General features: G+C 61.5%; 1 protein-coding gene across 1 annotated transcript; it reads right to left on the bottom strand.

Annotated features, from left to right (window-relative positions):
- Positions 1-3,977: 3,977 nt before the first annotated feature.
- Ftcd (formimidoyltransferase cyclodeaminase) lies at positions 3,978-16,886 on the bottom strand. The gene is given in 15 exon segments (XM_048346068.1): positions 3,978-4,152; positions 5,152-5,247; positions 6,136-6,164; positions 6,167-6,273; positions 6,455-6,498; positions 9,357-9,518; positions 9,885-10,014; positions 10,188-10,249; positions 11,407-11,538; positions 11,612-11,749; positions 12,710-12,889; positions 13,164-13,252; positions 13,726-13,854; positions 14,800-14,983; positions 16,731-16,886. Coding segments are annotated over 15 exon segments (1,623 nt in total). The 5' UTR covers positions 16,785-16,886; the 3' UTR covers positions 3,978-4,065.
- Positions 16,887-17,160: the final 274 nt, after the last annotated feature.

Below are 17,160 nucleotides of genomic sequence, written 5' to 3'. Positions count from 1 at the left end.
GTGAGATGTAGTTGATGAACTCTTGGCCCAGGCCTCCCATTCTTTCCCCTCCCAGCAACACACTTTCTTCCATGCCCTTCCATGTCTCTGCGAGGCTGAACTAAGGAACAATTGTGTCACGTGTCGCTTTCCAGTTAGGCCCCATGTGAGGTGAACAGGGTTCTAAAGTCAGCACAGGCATTTGTAGGTATCCACCCATCCTGTATCCTCTTCACATTCTGCCTCATTCACGGCTCGGTTCTACACCTTTGCCCTCTGACTGCATAGTCTGCAGCTGGAGAGAAGCTCCTTTCCCACAGGGAGCTAGGCGTGGTGCCCACAAGAACCCAAGGCCCTCAGTCCTGCAAGCCGGTCACATTCTGTGCAGGAATGTGATGGTCTCTCAGCTCACCAGAGTTCAGTCCACAAGACTATGACCCAGATCCCTCTGAAAAGAAAAGCTGGACCTCTGACGCTGGCACCTTGGGCCCAGGAAGGATGAGAGCACTAGTTCTGGGATTCAGACACCATGGTCCAGCAGCCAGGTTCATTCACCTACATCCCATCACCAGCAGCCCCTTAGCAAACACCTCTGCGCTGACAGCCCCCACACCAACAACCCCTCAGCAACAACAACAACCCCTTACCAACATCCCCTCACCAACACCTCCACCAACAGCTCAGGACTCAGAAGGAAGAGCTCACGGAGGAACATTGCCAGGCACTCTCAGGAGCCTGACTTCAGCACATCTCCATTGCTGGCTCCTCCCACCCTGTCTTGGCCCACCACATGTGTTACATCTTCATCAAGATGACCTGTCCAGCCACCCCTTCCACATGCTCTTCAGCACTCTACAGGGAGATTTCTTCCAACCTCCCTCAGCTGATGTGGCCTCCCCAAAGCTCCACCTGCCTCCAGGTTACAGGGTTGAGATGTGGCTGAGGTGGGAAAACCAGGCTGAGAGGGCCCACGCCAGCCTCTGCTGTCTGGGGAGGAGCCAAGGGAAGCAAAGCCTGGCACCAGGTCTCCCAGCCACATCTGTGCAGCTCCCAAGGAAAGACGCAGGGTGGGCCGATGCCAGGGCCATGCTGGGCCTTCAGTCAGCCATGGAACTTAGGGAAGAGACACAGGGCTTGAATTAGTGGATCCTTGTCTGCTCTCCAAGACTACCGTCCCTCATTGATGAGCAAATGTGAACCCTGCCACTCCCACTCAGCCGTGACAAAGGACCCCTTGTGGCAGGTGAGAGACAAGGCCAGGTGCAGGAGGCCTCTGTGCCCCCACAAGCACCGGACTCTGCCCTGGGAAGACTGCCCATGAAGCTCTGAGACAGCAACCTACCATCCCCACACTCTGCACTAATACGAGTCTTCTCCCTGGCCAGCACCATACTAGCCTTCCCTAAAAGCAGGGCCCAAAGCCTCTCACGGTAACAGAGCCACGGTCCTCTCGCCATCTTCAATAGTCCACTGCTAAAACTGGTCTTGCCGGACCACAGAACACCTCTCCCATCTAACAGAGCCTGGCTCCAGCGGCCTGCAGCCAGGCTTCCGAGCACCCCGAGGCTGACCAACTCCCAGACCCCTGCTGCCAGGCACTAGTCTTTGCAGAGGAATATTTGGAGAGATTACCAGATGCAATCTGGTGGGTCTGGAGATGGACTCATCCAGGGCTTGCAGAAGCCTCCTAACCCATGAAACAAACAAGAACGTTGCCCCTGCCCACCAAGGGAGGCAGGTCTCTCCCTGTCTGTGTCCCTCATGTGAGGGCCCAGCTCCATACCCTGGCCCCCGTGACCAGGGGAGACTGTGGTCACAGTATTGGATCTGTGGCTGCCCAGGAACACAGCCTGAGAGAAGGCAGAGACTAAGCCCAAGAGCCCTAGTAGTGTTCACATGGGGACAGGGGGAGCCTGAGGGTACTGTAAGAGTCTCCAGGTACCGTGGGCACTTCGTGGGGACAGCAAGGTCCTGTAGGACAATAGGGGCATCTGAGTTATCAATGGCACTGGGCAAGTGGGGCTCCATGGAGACCACAGCTCTAGAGTCTGCTCCCTACATGCCCTGTGTGGCCCTGGACCTGGCCTCTTCCTCTCTCCACCTAGGCATAACGCCAAGGTCCACTTGTAGAGGGGGAAGGGAGAGTAGGCCGAGCCACCATGGCCAAAAGTCAGGTCCTGTCCCTTCCTGGTCAGCACTCAGAAAGGTGCTCAGACTCTGTGCCAAGTGTCCCCTGCCCTTCAGCAGTCAGATGAGACGTGAGGACAGCCCCTGTCCCTCCCAGCCCACTGCACCCTGAGCCCCCGTCCCAGCCCACTGCGCCCTGAGCCCCCGTCACAGCCCACTGCACCCTGAACCCCCGTCCCAGCCCACTGCGCCCTGAGCCCCCGTCCCAGCCCACTGCGCCCTGAGCCCCCGTCCCAGCCCACTGCGCCCTGAGCCCCCGTCCCTCCCAGCCCACTGCGCCCTGAGCCCCCGTCCCAGCCCACTGCACCCTGAGCCCCAGTGCTGGCCCACTGCACCCTGAGCCCCCGTCCCGGCCCACTGCGCCCTGAGCCCCCATCCCAGCCCACTGCACCCTGAGCCCCAGTACTGGCCCACTGTGCCCTGAGCCCCCGTCCCAGCCCACTGCACCCTGAGCCCCAGTACTGGCCCACTGCACCCTGAGCCCCAGTGCTGGCCCACTGCACCCTGAGCCCCAGTACTGGCCCACTGCACCCTGAGCCCCAGTACTGGCCCACTGCACCCTGAGCCCCAGTACTGGCCCACTGTGCCCCGAGCCTCCATCCCAGCCCACTGCACCTGAGGTGCCTGGGACACGTTCAAGAACTCAGCCTGTGCACTCATGTGCACAAGTGAGCACCCCTCAGGATCAGCAGGGCAGGCTGGCCTGGATTTCAGGGGCCAACGGCATCCAGCCCCAGGCTGCCCATAGCCCTTCCCCAAACCAGGCAAGTTCATGGGGCGCATTGTCCATTGGATGGCTTGTGGAACTTGTGGAACAGCCCCTCCCCACATCTGCAACTCACTGTGGGGATCTGTTTCTCATCACTGTGCTCAAGTAATAATGTCTCTCCAGAAACAAGTGAACTAAATTTTCTGATAAGTAAAATCTGTCCCACAAGAAACTTAAGTTTTCTGCTTTGTTTAAGAACATGTGGGGTTGAAAGTGTGGCTCCAATAGCAGGGCACCTGCCAATGAGTATGAAGCATCAGCATCAGACAGTAAGTTCAAGACCCATCTCCAACAGGGGGACTACAAAGAATGTGCCCCAAAATGCTGGTAGTAAGACTTGAACTCGAGACCTCAGGTTCTCACTTGGCTTTTTTGATCAAGGTTGGTGTTATGCCACTTGAGTCACATCTCTACTTCTGGCTCTTTTTTTTTCCTGGTTAATTGGAGGCAAGAAAGTCAGACTTTTTTTTTTATCAGGTCTGGCTTTGAACTGCTATCCTCAGACCTCAGCCTCCTGTGTAGCCAATATTACAGATGTGTGCCACTAACATCTGACTCAAACCTGTTTTATAATATCCTGTGCTGTCCCATCACAAATACAACCATACTTTCGGAGTTTGCATGGGATGGTGCATCTGCAAAGTAGTAGCTGCTTAATTATTAACGGAATCTCTAAGGCCCGAGGTGGTGCGTGGCCGGGAAGCTGAGGGGGTGGAGGTCCCACGAAGGACAAAGAGTGGCCTAGCAGCTGTGGCTGTGGCCCTGAGCTGCTCCAGTGTGAGAGCCCTGTGCCCTAGAAGTCTTGCCACCCATGAGGGTTCACCCTTCAGTTTGTCACCCAGCACCCTAACCTGAGCTCCTGGGTCTGGGCACAGCTCCCACACACATGCTGCATTTGGGGGCCCTGTAGCTATGGCTGTCACCTCACAGCTCTCAGACCAGCCCGTGTTCTCAGCTCTGGCCCCAAAGGCAAGTACAGCGCTCAGATTTGCTATTGACTTTACTGGAGGCCCAGGGGACAGAGGTGGCTGAGCACCCACGGGCCTGGTGTCTCTGACCCAAGCCCATGACGAGCTGAAGCCTGGGCCTGCGGGTGGTGGGGCTGCAGCATCTGGGGACATCTTCCACGGTCACTCCCGACGTGCCTCCAGGCTGTCCAGCACCACTGCCGCCTGGGTCTTGGCTTCCTGCAGGAGACTGGAAACACGTTGGCGAATCTGACAGACACAGAGGGAGTGTCACCCTGAGCCTGCTGGTGGATCTGACAGGGGGGCCACCCCTCTACCCCTGCAGTGGCCACTGCCCCCCAACTGGAGACACTGCCCACTCCACAGACTGCCCTGCAGGCCCAGCCTGCCTGCCTCAAGGTGACGGGGTCATCTAAGCAGCTTCCTGCAGGCTCCTCAGTGTGGACAAGAGCTCAAGAGACAGCCAGGCCCAGTGACCAGTCAGACTCCGCCCCGTTCTTACTTCTTTCCTCAACTGCCCAGGGCAGGGCTGCACCCACAGCCCCAGAGGGGCAGCATTACGTGGCCCTCAAAGAGGCCCATTGCCACCATCCCGTACTAGAACCAGCCACAAAATAGGTCAGGAGACAGGGGCCAAAGAACAGTTGTCAGGGTTGGGGCTACAGCTTCCTTCAGAGGAATGAGACTATTCTGGAACATGATAGTGGCACAGAATGTTGTAAGTGTGTTAAACGCCACCAAATAGTGTATATGGTGTATGCATATGTGAGAGAGACAGAAGGAGGAGAGGGCGAGGGAGAGAGAGTGAGGATTGAGCCCAAGCCATCATGCTTGCTAGGAAAGCGCTCTACCACTTGAGCCAAGTCCCAGTCAAAACGGTACACTTTGACCTGGTGCATTTATGTTCCACAGAGCTGGCGTTCAGGCTGCACTGGGGAGACTGTTGCCTTGCCAGGCTGGCATGGCCAGGGCCTCAGCTTCACCACAGGCACAGCTCTGCTGCAGCCTCTTAGGGTTGTTCTACCTGCTGCTCCTCAGGCCAGGCCAGCAAGGACTGGCCCTGTGGGAAGGGGACGGACAAAAGGGACCAGTGGCTACCTGGTTACTATGTTCCCACAGCTCCCAGAGAGAGGGTTGGCCTCTCCCCAAAGCCTAGGCCACCTGCAGCTGGCCAAGAGAAGCCGAGCCTGCCCGTGAAGAATGACACAGCCTCTGCACCCCACCCGGCCCCAGCCCCCATCTGCCCACCTGGTCCTTAAACATGCCATCTGTCACATCCTTCAGGTTGATAAGCACATTGAAGTATGCACCAAACACACCCATCTCCAAGGCTTTGGCTGCTACCTGCAGAAACATGAGGGAGTGGAGCTGACTCCTGGACTCGTGACTGCCCAGCCCAAACCAGAGACCTTTACCCCTCAGAAATCTACTGAGCAAGCTGCCTCACCCCAAGGGTCTACACCCAAGGGTTCCATTAAGTGCCAGGTCAGGGCCCCAAATGGATGCTTGGTTCTCACACCAGAAGGCCCTGCCCTGGCCCCACACTGTGCAGAGGCCTGCAGTGACACCTCAGCATGACTCCTGAGCTTGGGAGACCAAACCTCTTAGCAGAGCAGATGTGGGTCCCCAGGGCCTGGGGGAAGCTGCGCCAGCTGTGTTCTGACAAACTGGAGGCAAAGCTGTCTCCTCTGAGCCCTGCCCTCCGCAGCCGTGCACCTGCCCTCAGGGACGTCCTCTGGGGGCTGAGGGCCACTGCTCTGGGTCCCAGGAACCCCATATCAAAAGCTGTCATCTTTCCTAGGAAGACCTGTGGGCCTGGCATCTGAGGTGGCTGCAAGAGACAGAGCTGTGGCTCTGTCCTGTCCCATCTACACACACACGCGCGCGCGCGAGTGCACACACACACACACACACACACACACACACACACACACACCCCACAGTACAGGGTGAGTCCAATAGCCTCCTGTGACTTCTAGGACAAGGACAGGAAGAGGAAGGGGCTGCTGCCTAGCATGTTGTGTGGCCAGAGGCTCTGGAGGCCGCTGCCCAGCTGCCAGGCAGTCGGAACAAGGCCTCAAAACATCTCTCATGCCAGCAATCAGGAGGCTGAGGCTCCCGCACAGCAAGACGGTCTCAAAACACAAAACAAAAACCTCGAGCCGACCCCACTGGAGAAGAAGGCTAAGGCCTCTACCACCAGTGGCCGTGAGTATCCCGTGCCACTCGTACCTGCAGATCTGACAGGCAGGCCAGGTTCCACACAGGGCCAACTCCTGAAGCACAGGCCACAGCGATGACACTGTCTCTGCCAGGGCCAGTGGCACAGCCACCGCCTGCCTCAGCCCCTCCTGCAGGGCGTCCGCCTGCCTGGAAGGGAAGGGATGGTGCTGTGAGCTGGGTGCGGGGCCCTCTCATCCTGACCCTGACCGCACCCCTCCCTGCAGGGCTGAGTACACAGAACCCAAAGGACAAGGGGACAAGTCACTCGGTGCCTTTGGCAGAGCTGTGCCCAGGCTGTGGCAGCTCCCTGGAGCATGGCTGTGCTCACCTGCTCCTCTCCTCCGGTGTGTTCCTGGGCAGCTTCATTGCCTCCTGCCAGGAAAAGAGGTGAAATGGCACCCAACCATGAGCCGGAGACCCATGGTGGCAGCGGTGGTGTGGAGGCCTCAGGGCAGGCCCTGGGGTAAAGCTTCTCTGAGATCTGTGGGGTTTGGCCCTCCCAGGGGAGGGGCCCCACTGGGGAATCCGAGACCCACACAGGGGCTTGGGGAGGAGGCAGTCGGTATCTTTGAGCTCTTGTTTCCAGAGAGGAAGACTGTGGGTCCAGGAGGTCTTCCGGATTCTGCCCCGCATCCCACCCCCACCGAGGCCACTTCCTCCAGTGCCAACATCAAATAACATGAACAACCGCCCAATGCCAAGAAGCTCAAAGGGCACAGGACCGGCGCAAGTCCTGGAGACCTTGATGCCCTCCCTGTCCACAGTGCCCGTCCTTTGTCCCCACCCCTCCCCCAGTGCCCATACTCTGTCCCTGCCTCTCCCAGATGCTGCCTGTGCAATTAGTGAATTCACATGGAGGGGCTCGTGACTTCTCCATTGAGAGTGCACACCTCAGGTCCAGTGCTTCTGGACAAACTGCCTGCCTAGAGGATTATCTGGAGCAGCTGGCTCAGCGAGGCACCCTCTCTCATTCTGGTAGGTTCAGCCAAATCTCCACCCAAAAAATTGTCATCCGTGGCCCTCCCATCAGCCAGGGACGAGGGCGGGTGCTGAGCAAAGACAGCCCGTGGCCCTGCGAGGTCAGGCTGCCGCCGTGGGAGCGTGTGAAGAAAGGCCTGTCCTTCCCAGAGTTTCCCTGGCAGAACATGCAGACTTTGTGGTCTTTCCTGCAGCTCTGCATGCTGTGGTCAACTAGCTCCCTGTTTCCGAATTCATTGTGAAGTTTTGTTGTGTGCTCTTCATTGTTCTTCCGTTTGTTTTGATGGAGAGCGTATATAGCTAGTGTTTTAGTGCATCTGAAACTGTCATGTACTTGGTAGGGTACGTCTGTTATTTGAAAGTCCAGTCCTCACAGGCAACATAAACCAGTTTAGTATTTATACACCTTTGCGTGTGTGTGATTGTTCCTATGTGGCTCTTGGTCATACTATTTTATGCTTTATTTTCATTTTCTTCCCAGTCCTTTAATTAAATTTTCATTTCTCTACCTTTCCCCTCTAGCTATTTCCTATATGTTTGCCTTATTTCTTCAAATTTGTAACTACAAGATCGTTCCTAAATTTATAATGTTTAGCTTTAAACGGATATTTCCCTTAGTTCTCTTTCTCTCGGGGTTCCTGTCTCTCCATCCTCCAGCCTGCCCACCGGGTGGGAGTTATTCTTCCAGGATGGCATTCCCTCCCCTTGGCTCTCCGCGTGGCTCCTTCCCCTCTCAGGGCTGGAGGGCCCTCCTTTGTCTCCCGCTGGCTGTTCATCTCCAGCTTTCTGGGTTTCCTTCGCTCAGAAGGAGCTCGTGGGGGGTCTCTCCTTCCTTCCTGTCTGTGGAGGGGTGGGCCTGGGTCCTGGCACCTCTCCGGAGGCTGCAGCCTGGCTGGACGCCCTAGAAGACCACGCTCCTTCCCACAGCCGGTCAGCTGTGGCTCTGAGGAGGCCCGGGAGGGGGGCCCCCCCGCTGTCCCCGCCCTCTCCCCCGCTGTCCCCGCCCTCTCCCCCTGCGTCCCCCCTCCCCCCCCCGGGAGGGGGCCCCCCCCCCGCTGTCCCCGCCCTCTCCCCCTGCGTCCCGGCCTCGCCCCCCCCGGGAGGGGCCCCCCCCCGCTGTCCCCGCCCTCTCCCTCTGCGTCCCGGCCTCGCCCCCCCCCGGGAGGGGCCCCCCCCCGCTGTCCCCGCCCTCTCCCCCTGCGTCCCGGCCTCGCCCCCCCCCGGGAGGGGCCCCCCCGCTGTCCCCGCCCTCTCCCCCTGCGTCCCGGCCTCCCCCCCCCCCCCGCTGTCCCCGCCCTCTCCCCCTGCGTCCCGCCTCCCCCCCCCCCGCTGTCCCCGCCCTCTCCCCCTGCGTCCCGCCTCCCCCCCCCCGCTGTCCCCGCCCTCTCCCCCTGCGTCCCGCCTCCCCCCCCCCGCTGTCCCCGCCCTCTCCCCCTGCGTCCCGGCCTCCCCCCCCCGCTGTCCCCGCCCTCTCCCCCTGCGTCCCGCCCTCCCCCCCCCCCCCGGGAGGGGGCCTCCCCGCTGTCCCCGCCCTCTCCCCCTGCGTCCCGCCTCCCCCCCCCCGCTGTCCCCGCCCTCTCCCCCTGCGTCCCGGCCTCCCCCCCCCCCGCTGTCCCCGCCCTCTCCCCCTGCGTCCCGCCTCCCCCCCCCCGCTGTCCCCGCCCTCTCCCCCTGCGTCCCGCCTCCCCCCCCCCGCTGTCCCCGCCCTCTCCCCCTGCGTCCCGGCCTCCCCCCCCCGCTGTCCCCGCCCTCTCCCCCTGCGTCCCGCCTCCCCCCCCCCCCCCGGGAGGGGGCCTCCCCGCTGTCCCCGCCCTCTCCCCCTGCGTCCCGCCTCCCCCCCCCCGCTGTCCCCGCCCTCTCCCCCTGCGTCCCGCCTCCCCCCCCCCGGGAGGGGGCCCCCCCGCTGTCCCCGCCCTCTCCCCCGCTGTCCCCGCCCTCTCCCCCTGCGTCCCGGCCTCGCCCCCCCCCGGGAGGGGGGGCCCCCCCGCTGTCCCCGCCCTCTCCCCCGCTGTCCCCGCCCTCTCCCCCTGCGTCCCAGCCTCGCCCCCCCCGCTGTCCCCGCCCTCTCCCCCTGCGTCCCGGCCTCGCCCCCCCCGCTGTCCCCGCCCTCTCCCCCTGCGTCCCGCCTCCCCCCCCCAGTCCCGGACACCCGCCTGCCTCCGGCTCCCACGGGGGCTCCGGGCCTGACCCCCGGGGGGTCTGCCGGCGTGGGGCTGGAGGCAGGGCGCGGCCGCGGGAGGCCCCACACCCACCAGGCAGCCCGCGAAGGCCCGGGCGTCCGCGTCCACCAGCGCAGCCAGGCGCGCAGAGGCCTCGTGGAAGGCGGGGATCAGGCGCCGCATCGCGGGGTCCAGGTGCTCGAACCGCCGCCGCCCGTAGGTCATCCGGGCCACCATGGAGCCCAGCGCCGCGCCCTGCCGAAGCCGAGCGGCAGTGGCCGCACCAGGGGCAGACGGGGAACCCGGGACGCGGGCCCCCACTTGGGGTCATGCGCTTTGGGGTCCCCTCCCGCGTGGTGGGGTCTCGCCCTCAGGGTCCCCTCCCGCGTGGTGGGGTCTCGCCCTCAGGGTCCCCTCCCGCGTGGCGGGGTCTCGCACTCGGGGTCCCCCTCCCGCGTGGCGGGGTCTCGCACTCGGGGTCTCCTCCCGCGTGGTGGGGTCTCGCACTCGGGGTCCCCTTCCCGCGTGGTCCCCTTCCGCGTGGCGGGGTCTCGCACTCGGGGTCCCCCTCCCGCGTGGTGGGGTCTCGCACTCGGGGTCTCCTCCCCACCGGGCGCTCACCATTGCCGCCGCAGCCGCTGCCACCGAGCCGCCCCCGGGCGCCGCCGAGCGGGCGCCCACCTCTCGGACGAAGGCGCGCAGGGACTGGTCCAGCAGGCTCCGCTCCTGGGGACCCTCAGGGACCAGGTACCTGTGGGGGTCGGGGGCTCGGGGACGGCCCAGGGAGGCGGGGACCCCTCCCCATGGGGGCCCCTTGGAGACCTGGGCGGTCTTACTGTGTGCCAAAGGAGGAGCGAGGGGAGAAGTGCAGGGAGGGGTGGGCGTGGAGCGGGACCCTGGGGGCGGGAGGGGGCCGGGCCTCACTCGATGATCCTGTCCTTGGGGTTGAAGGGTGTAAGGGAGTCCAAGCCCAGCCTGTGTATCACCTGGAAGAGACGCCCACCTCAGCCCTTACCCGCTGGGGAGAGGACCCTCAGCTGCCCAGAGCAAGATTTGCCTGGGGGGGGGGGCGCTGCTCACAACCCCCTCCAGGATCCCTACTGACTGGCTCCTGAAAGACTGTGCCCTATAGGAAACAGAGGCCAGAGAAGGGGGGTGCTGGCACCCCAGCAAAGTAGTTCTGCTGGCCAAAGCCCGGCTGAGAGGACCTGGTGAGCCCTCCTCTGGGGACACATGTTTATGTGCACACACACACACACACACACACACACACACACACCACAAAGAGAATATTCTCAGAACTAAGGAGGAATAGTCTAGAAAACTCATGTAGACCAGTCAAGACCAAGACCTATCTAGCAGAGCAAGAAGGAAGTCCCTGGAGAGGAAATGTGTCAGGGATGAGCTGGCTGAGCTGGCCTCACGCCTCCCCCAAGACACCTTTTCTTCTGGAAGATGGGGAAGATCTGCTGGCAGTGCTCCCAGCGGAAAGCAGGGGATGTGGAATCCTAGTTATCCAACAGTCTTGCGAGAAGGTCACAAAAAGACGTCCCCGAACATGTCAGAGCTACAAGCTAAGAGAGTAGAACCCCCGGGCCCTTCCACACCAGCCTGTCGGCAAATGGCAAAGCTGCATGAGCTCGCCGAGGCTGGCGTAGGTGTGTGACACGGTTGAGATGAGAGGATATGAGTAGAGGGAGTGAAGGTTACAGGTTTGCAGAGAATAAGAAGGTGAAAGTAACCACATGACTCAAGACTGGAGAAGAGCTCTCTCCAAGCTGCCCAATTCTCCCCAGAAGTCGATGTCGTTGTCTAACTGACAGGCGAGTGCTAAAGGTTTATGTGTACTATTTAGACTTACAAGTTTAATCACAAACACACTCGCAGGAGACAGAGGAAAAAAGATAGGAGTACATTTTTTTTCATTTCCATAGCGGGTGATGAAAATGAAAATCGTGTCTCCGAAATGCCAATCAAGGAATCAGGAGTTGGAGGCTATGGGGAAGCCATACTCCATGAGCAGGCCTGGCAAGGTTGAGCCCAAGCCTGCTCCCACCAACACATCAGCTCACACCACGCAGGCGGTGCCCAGAGCCCGCCGGAGCCTCCCGGAGCCTGCCCCACCCTCCCGGGTGAGACCCACCAGCCTGATACGCTGCTCCTCCTCCAGCACAAACAGGTTCTCCTTGTGGCAGTAGAAGGCCGCAGCGTCCAGCAAGGCCTTCAGGGGCACCAGGCCCACCAGCTGCGAGCCCACCACCGGCAGGCTCAGCTCCTGCCAGGGCACAGGCAGTGTCAGTGCCTGGAGTGGTGGCTCCAGGCCGGAATGTGGGCACTGCCCGGCCTACCTGTGCCTCTCTGCAGGTCTCCTCATAGACGGTGTGCAGGGCGGTGACCTCAAAGTCCAGGAGGTTTGTGGACACCTGCGCCAAGTTCTTCTCCTCCAGGTACCAGCCGATGCCCTGGACCTTTTTCAAACGTCCTGGCTGCAAAGGAATCATGTTTCCCAGGTTGGGTGAGGAAGCTCGCCCCGACTAGCCCCTGCCCAGCCTTCCAGGCACTTAGTTCTGAAAGCTACTCGTGTCTGTGCTCCCCGGCAAGGGGGAAGGCTCAGCTAGGCTGGCACGAGACCTTTCTCCCTCACTGCCCCTCTGGTCTGAGCGGGCTAAGAGGGGAAGGCCAAGACCCCTGCGTGGGATGGCCACTCCCACCTATTGTCCACAAACTCTGCCCACCTGTACCCTGGAGGCCTGGAGACGCACTGCTGGGGCCAGCCGGCAGGGTGCTAACGCCCCCTTCTCCCATCCTACTCTCTTCTCTGTCCCTCCCTGGGGACACCACCTTCCTCTCTGTCCCTCCCTGGGGACACTACTTTCTCTCTGTCCCTCCCTGAGGACACCCACTTTCTCTCTCTGTCCCTCCCTGGGGACACCACTTTCTCTCTGTCCCTCCCTGAGGACACCCACTTTCTCTCTCTGTCCCTCTCTGGGGATGTCCACCTTCCTCTCTGTCCCTCCCTGGAGACACCCACTTTCTCTCTCTGTTCCTCTCTGTCCCTCCCTGAGGACACCCATCTTCCTCTCTGTCCCTCCCTGAGGACACCCATCTTCCTCTCTGTCCCTCCCTGGGGACACCACCTTCCTCTCTGTCCCTCCCTGGGGACACCACCTTCCTCTCTGTCCCTCCTTGGGGAAATCCAGTTTCCCTCTCTGTCCCTCCCTTCTTGGTGCTAAGGCCATGTGAATGGGCCTTGGACCTCACCCCTGAGTGGGATATGACAAAGACTTGAGGGTCACTGTGCTTTTTAGTGGGACACACTCAGCTGTGTGCATAGCCAGGAAACTGGACTCCCAGGTTCTCCAAGCTGGGTAGGGTCCCCACCTCACTCACAGGTATCCCAGGGGTGGAGAGGGAGGACTGAGAGAAGAGAAGCCCATGGCACCTACCTGGTCCTTCCCTCGCCCCTGCTCCCTCAGGTTGAGGGCAATGCGGTGGGCCTGCTCCTTGGTGCTGAGCAGGTTGATATTGAATGCGATGAGAAACTTCCGAGCACCTGTGACGGTGGCCCCCCAGCTGGGGATGAAGGAGCTGGGGCCGAAGTCAGGTGCCCATTCTGGCTGCTTGAGCTGTGGGACATTCAACGGGGTGAGAAGGGCCCAGGCCACCAGGGCTGCCGAGGGAAGGGGAAGGGCAGCCGTCCTCCCAGGCCCACCCTTGGCCACCAGGGCTGCCGAGGGAAGGGGAAGGGCAGCCGTCCTCCCAGGCCCACCCTAGGCCACCAGGGCTGCCGAGAGAAGGGGAAGGGCACCCGTCCTCCCAGGCCCACCCTTGGCCACCAGGGCTGCCGAGGGAAGGGGAAGGGCAGCTGTCTTCCCGTGCCCTGCCCTCTGAGGGCAGCACCTTCTCAGGCAGACCCTCATATTCGCCAGCCCGGATGGCTGGCAGGGCTCGACGGCTGTCCATCCGTGCTGCCTCGCCGTACAGGTACACTGCAAGGGACCCAGCTGGTCAGGTCTGTAGTGATGGAGAGCCTGGTGTCCTGTCCCCGAGGGCCCAGGCAGGGCGGCTCCCTCCAGCCTCAGCCAGGGGCAGACCTCCCAATCCTGCTCTGAAGAGTGCCTCTCTCTCTGGGCCTCAGGATAAGTAGCAAAATCCTGACAGGCATGGCACGGGGCTCTCCCCACCTGGCATGGTGCCCTCCCAGGGCATCTACTATGGCCCTCTATCAACTCTACCATGTTAGCTGTGCTCCAGAAACCCCCTTTTCTGAAACAGTCTCATTAACTTTCCCCACTCACGATTCTCTGCCTATGCCTTCTGAGTAGAAGGGATTACAGGCATGCACCACCTCACATGGCTGGATCTGTACTTCTAAGAGATGTCAAAGGCAGGGAAGTGGAAGCTGCATGACGGATCCACAAGGCACTGCAGAAGGAACCCCAGGGCCTCCGAGGGCACTCACCTGGCACCTGCAACTCCTCTGCCAGCCTCCTGCCAAAGGCCTGGGCACAGAGCACACACTCGTCCATACTGACCCCCCTCACTGGGATGAAGGGGCAGACGTCCAGGGCGCCCATGCGAGGGTGCTCACCTGCAGAGTACACAGGGAGGGGCATGCAGGAATCGAGGCCTGCTCAGGCCTTGTCCCCTCACGATCAACTCAATCCCATCTCCATCATCCACAGAGCTGGCCATTCTGACCACAAGGAAACATCCAGTCCCTAATAGCAGCACTCTGGCTGGCAGCAGCAATTCCTCCAGCATAACCTACCTGATGCCCAATCATCACCAATAAACAGCCATGAGCCGTATTCATGGCCTACCAGAGAGGCCCTATGACCCTAGAGAGGCAGCCAGACCTGAGCAAATTGGCACCTTTGGGATGAACCTCTCTCATTGCTAAAAGTATCTAGAACTGCCTGCCTGCCTCTTGGCAAGTCCCTGCCAGGCTGCCAGGCTCCAGCTGGCGGGTCCTCCCCCTACCTGCAGAGAACCCCTGCCAACACATGCAGAACCTCCCTCCGCTGTGGTGGAGAAAGCTCTGAGCCAGCCCTTACCCCTTCCTGTCACCCAGCACTTCCTCACCTTGGCCAAACTCTTATCTGCTTTCCACTTTTGACACCATGACCCCCCCTCCCTGAGGGTGGATAGAGGTCCTTTGACCAGCTCTGTGTGTCCACTGACCTTTGATTCTCCCACCCCAACCACAGTGTTCAGTTTGGGGGAGGCTGACAAGTTGGTTTCCAGGCCTCGTGTCTTCCCCCAGGGCCTGCTTAGAATCGTCGAAACCCTGGGGTAAGGGAGCCGCGGCAGGTCATCTCAAGATGCGTGATTTCAGGACTGCAGGCGGGTGGCCAGCTTCCATATAGACTGGAGGGCCACACCCAGGATGGCCCTAACCTTAACCCCAGGGGCCCGCAGGGAGAAGCCCAGGCTGCACCCGCCCCTCTCCCCAGACACCCGAGACAGGATGGAGCTTAGCCAGGACACCCCGAGGCATGGAAGGCACGCCCCCTCAGCCCCGGGCTGGCCTTACCCTTGTGTCTGCTCATGTCAATGAGCCGCCAGGCTGTGCGGGCCGCGCTGAGGGCTCCCTCAACCACGCACTCGGGCTGCCCCACGAAGGTGTAGACTGTGCGGTTGGTGGAGGGCCCCGCATCCACGTCCAGAAGCGCACAGCCTGGGGTCTGGGTGATGGCTTGGGAGATGGCGTCGATCACCTGGACAAAGGCCCTGGCTCTCAGTGCCCTTGGGAGCACCTCCTCCCCCGTCCCGAACCCCGCTCTCACATCCACACCCCCCCAAACCTCCTTCCCCAGACTCTCACCTCCCCCAGGCCCTCACCTCCACCCCCAGAATCTCACCTCCTCCCCCAGACTCTCCCCTCCTACCCCAGACTCTCTCCTCCTCCCCCAGACTTTCCCCAGACTGTCACCTCCTCCCCCAGGCGCTCACCTCCTCCCCCAGACCCTCACCTCCTCCCCAAGACTATCACCTCCCCCCTAGAGTCTCACCTCCTCCCCCAGACCGTCACCTCCTCCCCCAGGCCCCTCACCTTCCTCCCCAGACTCTCACCTCCTTCCCCAGACTCTCATCTCCTACCCCAGGCTCTCACCTCCTCCCCCAGGCCCTCACCTCCTCCCGCAGACTCTCATCTCCTTCCCCAGGCTCTCATCTCCTAGCCCAGGCTCTCACCTCCTCCCCCAGGCCCTCACCTCCTCACCCAGACTCTCATCTCCTCCCCCAGGCTCTCACCTCCTCCCCCAGGCCCTCACCTCCTCCCCCAGACCCTCACCTCCTCCCCCAGACCCTCACCTCCTCCCGCAGACTCTCATCTCCTTCCCCAGGCTCTCACCTCCTCCCCCAGACCCTCACCTCCTCCCCCAGACCCTCACCTCCACCCCCAGACTCTCACCTCTTCCTCAGACTCTCACCTCCTCCCCCAGACCCTCACCTCCTCACCCAGACTCTCATCTCCTCCCCCAGACCCTCATCTCCTCCCCCAGATGCTCACCTCCTCCCCCAGACCCTCAACTCCTCCCCCAGACCCTCACCTCCTCCCCCAGACCCTCACCTCCACCCCCAGACTCTCACCTCTTCCTCAGACTCTCACCTCCTCCCCCAGACTCTCATCTCCTCCCCCAGACTCTCACCTCCTCCCCCAGGCCCTCACCTTCCTCCCCAGACTCTCACCTCCTTCCCCAGACTCTCACCTCCTTCCCCAGACTCTCACCTCCTCCCCCAGACCCTCACCTCCTCCCCCAGAGTCTCACCTCCTCCCCCAGACTCTCACCTCCTCCCCCAGGCCCTCACCTCCTCCCCCAGACTCTAACCTCCTCACCCAGACTCTCACCTCCTCCCCCAGACTCTCACCTCCTCCCCCAGACTCTCACCTCCTCCCGCAGACTCTCATCTCCTCCCCCAGGCTCTCACCTCCTCCCCCAGACTCTCACCTCCTCCCCCAGACCCTCACCTCCTCCCGCAGACTCTCATCTCCTCCCACAGATGCTCATCTCCTCCCCCAGACTCTCACCTCCCCCAAACCATCACCTCCTCTCCCAGACTCTCACCTCCTCCCCCAGGCCCTCACCTCCTCCCTCAGACCATCACCTCCTTCCCCAGACTCTCATTTCCTCCCCCCCCCCCAGACTCTCATCTCCTCCCCCGGGCTCTCATCTCCTCCCCCAGGCCTTCACCTCCTCCCCCAGGCCCTCACCTTCCTCCCCAGACTCTCACCTCCTTCCCCAGACTCTCACCTCCTTCCCCAGACTCTCACCTCCTCCCCCAGACCCTCACCTCCTCCCCCAAACTCTTACCTCTCCCAGGCTCTCACCTTCTCCCCTATGTTCTCACCTCCTCCCCCAGGCCCTCACTTCCCCCAGGCCCTCACCTCCTTCCCCAGACCCTCACCTCTCCAATCCCCTGTGTTCTCACCATCGCCATGCTCTCATCCCCCCATGCTGTTACCTCCTGGTTGTTCCCCTCTGAGAAGTTGGGGACACACTCCACCAGCTGGGACATGGTAGCACCTTGGTCCAGATATCCTCTAGTGGGGCAGTGGAGGGATTCTGTGTGCGTCTCCAGCAGCCTGAAGACCGTTGTGCTACCCCAGAGCTGGGCTTCTTATTAACCAGCAAGTCCAAGGGGGGAGGGAGCTGGCTAGGGCAGCACACAGCCCCACAGGCAGGGGCTGGGCTCTCCAGAAAGCAGCACAAGGCCAGAGCTGCATGGGCTGAACACCCTTGGTGGGGTAAAGTCCAGATGAAGGCATCATGCCAATGTGGGCTCCAGTTCCAGATGGGCCCAGGGCTGCCAGTTGACTTCCTGGGTGACCCCAAGTTGTCAGGTGGCCCTACAGGCCACCCTGGCTGACTTCTGGACTTGTGTCACTTCTACA

The sequence above is a fragment of the Perognathus longimembris genome, chromosome 5 (genome assembly GCF_023159225.1).
Source record: "Perognathus longimembris pacificus isolate PPM17 chromosome 5, ASM2315922v1, whole genome shotgun sequence".
Taxonomy (NCBI): Eukaryota; Metazoa; Chordata; class Mammalia; order Rodentia; family Heteromyidae; genus Perognathus; species Perognathus longimembris.
The sequence above is the reverse complement of the archived record's forward strand: the minus strand, read 5'-3'. Positions and strand labels throughout refer to the sequence as shown.